An 8,597-nucleotide genomic window follows, 5' to 3' on the forward strand; every position below is an offset into this window, starting at 1 on the left:
TTTCCGAACCTGGGGCTGTAGCCTCTGCTTGTCTACAGCGGCCTTCACTCACAGAACGCCCCGAAGCTGGAGTGGCTCCGTGGGTGCCTGGGGCCCGGGAGAAGCGGGAGGCCCGTCGCAGGGCGTGGAGGGTCGTGGGGTGTAGGGTGGGGAGGGCGCAGTGAGAAGGGGCGGGGCCACGGCCAGATTGTTACCGCCGGTGCCATAGCAATCGGGTCACGTGGCCTCCCCGCCCCGCCTCCGGAGGGGGCGGCGGGGTCTCCAGGGCTCAGAAGCTGCGGGTTGGGCAGAGGGTTTCCAACGGGACCCTTGCCCTCCAGTCGGCCCTATGGATTCTCTTCCCTCTTCAAATCCCCTCCCCTAGCTCTGCTCTCCGTTTTAAAGATGGGGAAACTGAGGCCAGAGAGCCTAACGCCCGGGCCCGGGAGCGTAGGATCCGCTTTGGTTCATAATGTGCACAGACACAAAACCAGGCGGAGCGCACGGAGCTCACAACCAGGAACCAGAAGCAGGATCCGCTTCTGCCGTCGGGGTGCGGTCCGGGTCCCAGCAAAGGGGGGTGCACCGGGCGCCCCTCTGCTCCTCGGAGGCCACAGCGGAAGCGACCAGATGGGGGGGCGCGGCCCGGCGGGGAAGCACCTGCCCTGGAGCGCGAGTCCAGCTCGCGGCGCGCGCCGATGACGTTACGGCGTCCCTAGCGACGGCGGTCACTAGGGAGCAGCGCGCGTGGATGACGTCATGAGGCGGCGCCCCTAGCAACGGTGGTTCTTAGGGAGCGGCCGACGTGGCAGCATGGACGCGACCACCGGCCCGCACCGCATCCCCCCGGAAATGCCCCAGTACGGGGAGAGGCACCACGTCTTCGAGATGATGCAGGTGACCCGGGGGGGCCGCGTGTGTTACTCACGAGGTTTCCCCACTTGCGGAATCTGCCTCCTGGGCCGCCGTGACCCCGGGGGATACCGCGGTCTGAAGACACCCCACCCCGCGGACCCCGGGGGCAGAAAAGGGGCGAGCCACCCCGACCAGGGTTGGCTCCTGGCTCTGCCAGCCGGCTGGGTGGCCTGGAGCAGTCCCTGTCCTAGTCCCCCATCTGTGAAAGGCGGGGTTAGCAGGGGTGAGCTCCAGAGGACCCGCCCGTGCAGTGGTGTTTCTGAGCTGGGGCGCCCGCTCACAGTGGCATGCCCATCCCCGTGCCCATGCCCATACCCACGCCCACGCTCACGCCCTGAGATGGCCGCCTCCTGGGATAGCAGCGCTTCCCACCTGCCCTTCCTCCTCAGGACCAGGAGTTCCTGGCTGCGCGCAAGCTCCTCCTGGGCGCCCTCCCTGTGTGACCTTAGTCCCCAGCGTGTGCTGCAGGTGACCCTTCTGCACCTGCTGGAGGTCCAGCCACACCGACTCTGAGGGCCAAGGGGCCGCTGAGCCCCTCCAGAACCTTTGTCTGCTCCGCTGGGTCTGCCCCCCCCAGGGGCACCTTCGCGACGCCTGTGGTCATTTGAACCTCGACCAGCACACAGGAGAGCAGAGCTCAGGCTATGAACCCGAGTCTCCATCTCTCCAGCGAGCCTGTGCTTCCTTTGGAAAGTGTTAACTGATAGAGGAGGGGGGAGAGGGAGAGAGAGAGGCCAGGCTGTCCAGGACTGTGGAGGTAGTTGGCAGGTGAATACTATGTCCCGCCTGGAGGGTACGTTGGCTGAGCTGAGGGCCGAGGCAGCCTGTTCCAAGCCGAGGGAGCAGCCCTGGCCGAGGGTCGCGTGCATAACAGAGAAGGGTCTGCGACGCACAGAGGGACGAGGCGGGGGGGCCCTGGGACCGACTGAGCCAGGGGCGAGGTCCCTCCGCAGCAGCACCCACACAGCCCCTCCCTCGTGTCTGCTCACATGGACCCAAGCAGCCGCCATCAGGGCAGGGGCTGGGTCCCAGGGGGAAGGCATATTGGTGGGTGCAGTGGGAGACCAGGCCTCCCGGCCTTTATCCATGGTGACCAGGGTGCTGGGCCACCTGAGCTGGGGGCTGGGGGTGCCCCTGCAGGGGTTAACTTCCTGGGTGTCTGCCCTGCACCCACAGAGCATGCTGGAGCAGCTTCTGATCCACCAGCCCAAGGATCCCCTCCAGTTCATGATCGAGCACTTGCAGCGAAACAACGACCGCGGTGAGCACGCGGGGCCCCTCCCTGCGCCTCCCTCCCCACCCCCAGCAGCTGGGAGCCACTCTGTCCTCCGGTGTCTGAAGAAGGGCCTGAACGGGGGGCGGGGGGGGGGGCGCTTGGACCACTGGGGCTGGTGGTGAATTGAAAAATTCCCTCATTTCTTCGGGAGCACAACTAGCAATTCTCTCGTGGGGTCATTAAAGGAAACACCTCGGCGTGGCCCAGGGAACCCGTGATTCATGCTCTCCCGCGCCCCAGCCGATGGCGCCCGCGGGGTGTAAGCTCTGTGATCACTCGTCCGGTGTAAGTGTGGCGTCTGGTCTACCAAACAGGCAGCACTCAGGGTCACTGTTTTCCTCACGGTCTCCTGATGGGCGCCCCTTAGTGAGTTCCAGAGCTCCCCCGCCGTCGGCTGGACCCACGGCCAGAGCTCGGACCGGGGCGTGGGGAGGACAGGCTCCGCCCGCGGGTCCATCTGCCAGGAGCGGGAGGACCAGTCTGTCCGGTGTGGCTGTCAGGGAAAGCAGCTCTGATGTCCCTTTCACTGGAGCAGCCTGCTTTGCAGGAGCCAGCCCAGCGGCATAGCGCTTGGGCAGCCTCTGGGGGAGGCCCGAGATGCCTGTGGAGGGGCTCAGAGGCTCAGATGAGAAAGGACTCTGAGTAGCTTAAAAAAAAAAAAAAGGGAAGAGAGCCCTAGCCAGTTTGGCTCAGTGGATAGCGCATCGGCCTGCGGTCTGAAGGGTTCGATTCCGGTCAGGGCACATGCCCGGGGTGCGGGCTCGATCCCCAGTGTGGGGCGTGCAGGAGGCAGCCGATCAATGATTCTCATCGTTGATGTTTCGGTCAGTGCTGTTTTCCCCCCCCCCTCCCTGCCTCTCTCTCTCCCTCTCCCTTCCTCTCTGAAATTAATAAAAAAATATTTTTAAAAAATGGAAGAGAAAGGAGACGCCAGGCCCGTGAGCCAGGCACACCAGTCCTCCCACGAGCTCTGCCCGCAGGTCCGTAGGTGCCGGGCTGGCTGCGGAGCTCGGAGTGAGGACCCTCGCAGACCTCGGCCGGCGGTTCCGGTTCCGAGAGTCCAGCGGCCTTTTCTGAGCCTCCCGCTGGGCAGGACTGAGCACTGACGTTGACTGTGAGCTCGGTGCCAGGAGCACCCCTTCAGCTGCCCACTGTGCCTCCCTGCCTTCCCGCCTCGGCCACGAAGCCTCGGGTCTCGGTTCACACAGGCGGGAGGTCCGCCTGGGCCTGTGAGTCAGGTTGTCCCGCCTCCTCCCAGCCACGGAGCCGCCTGTGTTCCCTGGAAGCCGCTCTCACCCTCCGCTTCCCCGGTGGCTGGTGCGGAGGGAGAAGGCTCCGGACTCGCCCAGTGAGTGAGCACGCGGCGGGCAGCCGCCTCACGCGGGACCAGCAGCTCCGGGACAAAGCGGGCGTTTAGAGTAGCCCTGGGCGACACGGCTGCCCGAGATGGCGATGGTGTGAGCGCTGTGGAGCGTGCGCTGCGTTGCTTAGCAGGCGTTTGCCCGGGAAAGCCGCGGAGGAGCCCGCCCCCGAGGGCTTTCTGGTGAATTTAAATGGTCTCCTCGTTAAGCCTCCTCCTTAAGCCTCGATGGGCGCAGAGGACGAGAGCCTTTGATTCCGTTTGAAGTGGTTGGAAGCAGTTGGTTGCCCGTGGCAGCCCGCAGCCTGCGTGACGCTGTTGATAAATAATTACTCACCAGCAGGGCGTTAGGTTTAAGCAGCTGAAGTTAAGCAGGTAAATGTGCGCGAGAACCTGGGCGGGGAGGCCGTGGCTGTTCCCTTCTAGGCATTTCCACGGCTGAGAAAGGACTCTGGGTGGCACTTACGGGTCTGAGCCCTGTCGCTTTGTCGAGATGAACGTGTGACTTGGGAGTCCACCCGTCCCCCAAATGCTCCTGTCGGGCTGCGTCCCCCTTCTCCACGGGTTCCGCAGGCCCTGAGCCTGCTGGGTCTGGCCCAGGGTCCGAGGACCTTGTGGGGAGGCCTGTGGCCAGAGCTCTGGTTAAGCGGCAGCCAGGAGAGGGGTGCACGGGCCAGACCACGCCCCGCCTGCACCTCCTCTGGCTCTGGCAAGCGGGCCCTCTCCCACGGTCCCACGGCTCCAATGCACAAGGCCCTCCCCCTTGGCCACCCTCCCCCCTTGGCTACCCTCCCCCACATCTGTCGTGGCACCCCAGCTCCACTGTCCCTCAGCAGCTCACCTGACCCTCTGTCCCCACAGCCACCTCATTTCCAGGGCGCGGGGGGGGGGTGCTCTGAGGTCACTGGTCAGGTGAGCCCAGATCGGGGTGCAGTCTGGGAGGTGCTCTCCCTGGTGGCCCTGCAGGGCCAGGTTCCTGGGTGACAGTGGGGGCACGTCCGGGGCAGCCCCACAGCCCACGTTCCGGCCATGGCTGCAGTGTCTGGTGACCGGCCAGTCAGTGCTGTGTCCCCCGACTCCGCCCTGCCCCACGCTGCATTGCTCCTGGGGTGGGGGTGGCCCTGCCTGGCTCCTCCTGTGCAGGATTCTGCCAACCTCGGGGCCCTCGGACTCAGGGCATCCGCTTCCTGCCGCTCGCGCCCGGGAATGCTGAGGGCAGAGGGCACCATTGGCAGGAGGCAGCCATGTGGTGACAACGGTGGCACCTCAGGACAGCCGAGGGGGAGGTCCGGGCTGTGCAGGGGGGCTGAGACCTCGGGGAGCCTGCCGTTGGGGGGACAGCGACACCGCCGGCTGCTCAGCTGTGGCGCAGACGTTGGGTTGGGGGAGGACGACAGTCCTGCTGGCGAGATGACAGGTGAGGAAGTAGGAATGAGGCTGCCCGGCCCCTGGACCCCAGGGCGGCCAGGCCGTCCCACTGAGCAGGACACACCAGCCTCCGGTGGAGGTCACGCCCTCTGGGCCCTGGAGGACTTGAAGGTCACAGCCCTTTGGCCAGAAGAATGCTGGGAGCGAGCTGCCCCGGAGGGAAGTGTGCAGCTGTGCTGGGCGGAGCCTCGCAGCACCTCCTGCAGGCGGCCAGGCCGTGGAGGAGCTCCGGGCGCACCTCCTGCCCCCCACCCTGACTCACATCACCCCCCACAGGAGAGGGGGCGTCCGAGAAGCAAGTTCTGCCCCTCACACATGGGGGGGGCCGGTGAGCCAGACTTGCGAGTGTTTAGCGACGCAGAAACAGCCGTGTTCTGGAGCCACCAGTTGGAAATCCCACAGCAGCAGAGCCGGGACAGTGTCCACATCACGCGTGTTCTGAGGAGAGAGTGGTCCCGTGTCCCAGGCGGGCAGAGGAGGCCCCTCCGTGTCAGTGCCCAACCTCCGGCCCAGCGCCCAGCACGGGAGAGGCGCTCCGTGAGCATTGGGGGACTCAGCTTGAACGACCTTGGACTTTCTCCCCGCGTTTTCCCTGAAGACGAGCAGGTCCTGTGAAGCCGGGCAAAGGCTGCTAACCCAGGCCGCCTGCTGGGTGTGGGTTGCTGCTCCTTCCATCGTGAGCCCTCTAGGTCCTTCTCGGTGTCCACTCCCAGCTGGGGATGGCGCCCGTCCGTCCTCTGCATGGACCACCTCTGTCCATCGTCCCACCTCTGCTCTGTGCCCCTGGCTCCCCACCGTTAGGGGAGGGGTCAGGGTCCAGGCGCCACGTTCCGGTTCCTGCGGTTCCTGCGTTTGGAGCCCAGCACGCGCACCTCCCACCCTGTGGACCTTCAGATGCTGGTCTTCCGGCAGCCGCCCCACGCGGTGGCCTGGGAGCCACCGTGGGAGTTCTGGGCGGGGAGAGCCTGGCCAGCGGGAGCCCCCTGCAGCTGTGTTCCATGTGCATAGAAATGCCCGTATTTGAAAACAAAGACGTCCCTGTCTGGGTTTTAACCCGGCCCCTACCTGCAGGCTCCCCATACTCCCCTCTGTAAAATGGTGGAGAACGCAGTTTGCTAAGTAAGAGGGCGTGAATATAGGGGGAAAGCTTCCGAGGTCGATTTACATAAAATGCCGCTTTGTTTGAGAGCTTGTCCCCAGACAGAGCCCCTGTTTAAATGCTTTACGACGACGTTTGGAATCTCAGTTGTTCCTGATATCTATTAGTTTGGCAAACTCACCGCGTCCGTGTTCCCTCGGAGACAGAAAAATAAGCCGTCTCGGCGATCACTTACCTCTACGCACAGAGAATGTTCTCTGGCGGGAACCGCGGTTACAAACGCGTGTCACCTGCAGAAAACGAAACCCGGGAGGAGGGATAAACGCTGTGCACCCGGCGTCGGCGGGCGGGAGGCCGCGCTGTCGCACGTGCGCACACGTGGTGACACGCACCTTCCTCCCGCACCTTCCTCCCGCAGTGCCGAAGATCGTGATCCTGGGCCCGCCCGCCTCGGGGAAGACAACCATCGTGAGTGTGTCCCCTGCGTGTGCGACACGGTAACACCCCCAAAGCAGGACGAGGCTGCGCTCAGCGACTTGCGTCCTTCCCCGTCTCCGGCTTCTGACTTATTGTTATATCGTAAATCAGAAGACGCCTTGATCGATAAGCCAAATTAATTTGGAGTCTTCTATTATTACGCTCGCGCTGGCGGGCTCAGAGTAGAGTGTCTCTGTCAAATTCTGGGCCTCAAATAGAGGAAGTCTTTCCTATTTATACTTTTTTTCAGCTCTTTGTTTTCCAAATTTGGAACGAGACTTCCGGGCCTTCTGAGGAAGGGCCTGTGTGCTGGGAAGGGGCCGTGAGACCACATCTCCAGGCCTGGCCTGGCGCCAGCACTGACAGCTCTGTCTGGGACATGGTTTACGGCCTCTCTGGATGGGAGTCGTCTTATTTTCCCCCATTATTTAAGCCAGCAAACGCTTACAGAAGCCAGAATCGCAGGGTTAAAATTTTAAACAGCAGTTTTTACCCAAGATGGAGGTTACTGTGCTTCAATTCTTCTTTATTCTAAAATGTATTTTTATTGATTTCAGAGAGGAAGGGAGAGGGAGAGAGATGGAAACATCAGTGATGAGAGAGAATCATCCATCGGCGGCCTCCTGCACGCCCCACACTGGGGATCGCGCCCACAGCCTGTCCATTAGACTCCGACGCTCAACCAGCTGAGCCCCACCGGCCAGGTGGCCTCGCAGCACCAGGCCCCGCACTCTGTTCTCACCTGACAGCGTCTGCTGGGGAGGCCCAGGCTTCCTGGAGAGCGCCCCCAAGGCCAGGCTGAGGCTGGGGGTGACCTCTGCACTGGCTGGGCTCCCCGAGCCGTGTTGGAGCTGGTGGCGGCCGGGCCTGAGGGCTCCGAGGGCCGAGGGCCTTTGTCCCCCAGACGGTCGCCACTGTCCCTGCTCTGGCTCTGCTCTGAGCACAGGGAGCGTTGATGCAGCATCTGTGACTCGAGCAGAGACCTTCCGTCAGGGCCCCGCCCCTCCCTGAGGGGGGCAGGCCCACAGCGCTAGCTGCACCCCCCCATGGAGGGACACACAGCACCTCTCTTCACAGTAAGGTGACATCCAGTAAAATCCAGGCAGAGGCCCCCAAGGGCTGTCTGCTGACGCGTCACCGCGTTTCCTGCGTGAGGAGCGGAGAGGGTCAGGTTCATGCCTCCCGATGCCAACGTGGCCAGGGGGCGGCTTGGCGTTGAGAGCCTTCTATGCGTTATTATCCCTTCGGACTCACTCTCCCCTGCGTCTGTAGTAGCTGTGAATGAGGCCCGAAGAGGCCGCCTCCCCGTCCCTAAGAAAAAGCCAGCATCGCCCTGGCTGGTGTGGCTCAGTGGGTAGAGCGCCAGCCTGCTGACTGGAGGGTCCCCTGCATTCGATTCCGGTCAAGGTCACGTGCTCGGGTTTCGGGCTCGGTCCCCAGTGTGGGGCGTGCAGGAGGCAGCCGACCAGTGATTCTCTCTCCTCACTGATGTTTCCACCTGTCCCTCTCTGCCATCAACAAGAAAGAGAAGTCAGCATGGAGTGTGCCCGCCCGCATTTAGGGCCCGTCTCCGTTCCCTGTCTCTAGGTCACAGCTCATGGCCCGTGGGCTCCGCCACGCGCAGCCAGCAGCAGGGGGCAGGGGTTTAGCTCCTGAGCAGGTGGGGCGGCTGGAGGTGCCGCTGGGGTTGTCTCCCGGAGCCTCCTGTAGAGACAGTGACGCCCCCCTGTGGCCAGGCTGTGTTCACGGAACAGGGGAGGGCCTGGGCGTGTCCTGGGGTTCCCTCCATTACGGCTATCGGCTTCCACTTCCTTCAGGCCATGTGGCTCGCCAAGCACCTGAAGACCAACCTCCTCACCCTGGACAGCCTGCTGGCCATAGACCACTCGGAGCTGGCCGAAGGGGCCCGGAGGCACTATGAGAGGAAGAGGGTAGGGCCGGCCCCCCACAGAGCGCCATCTAACTGCTCAGTCCCAGGCTTCCTGCCTCATGGCCTGCCTGGCACTCAGGGGGAGCAAGTGATGCCCCCTCCCTGCCCTCTCCCTGCCCCTGCCCCCTTGCCC

At 63.8% G+C, this 8,597-nt stretch overlaps 2 protein-coding genes across 3 annotated transcripts in view; one reads left to right on the plus strand and one right to left on the minus strand.

Annotated features, from left to right (window-relative positions):
• LOC102246914 (chromosome unknown open reading frame, human C9orf9) overlaps positions 1 to 125 on the minus strand; it is a 9,171-nt gene extending 9,046 nt beyond the window's left edge. For both annotated transcript variants that reach the window (XM_014529897.1, XM_005882125.2), the window contains exon 1: positions 10 to 125. The gene's annotated coding sequence lies outside the window, so the exon portion shown is untranslated. The remainder of the gene's footprint in view (positions 1 to 9) is intronic.
• Positions 126 to 726: 601 nt separating this feature from the next.
• AK8 (adenylate kinase 8) overlaps positions 727 to 8,597 on the plus strand; it is a 54,555-nt gene continuing 46,684 nt past the window's right edge. Inside the window, exons 1-4 of the mRNA XM_005882149.1 lie at positions 727 to 876; positions 2,071 to 2,155; positions 6,476 to 6,525; positions 8,352 to 8,465. Of these exons, the coding sequence (XP_005882211.1) occupies positions 793 to 876; positions 2,071 to 2,155; positions 6,476 to 6,525; positions 8,352 to 8,465 (333 nt within the window). The 5' untranslated portion in view covers positions 727 to 792. The remainder of the gene's footprint in view (positions 877 to 2,070; positions 2,156 to 6,475; positions 6,526 to 8,351; positions 8,466 to 8,597) is intronic.

Source organism: Myotis brandtii, unplaced genomic scaffold (assembly GCF_000412655.1).
Source record: "Myotis brandtii unplaced genomic scaffold, ASM41265v1 scaffold699, whole genome shotgun sequence".
In the NCBI taxonomy this organism is placed as follows: Eukaryota; Metazoa; Chordata; class Mammalia; order Chiroptera; family Vespertilionidae; genus Myotis; species Myotis brandtii.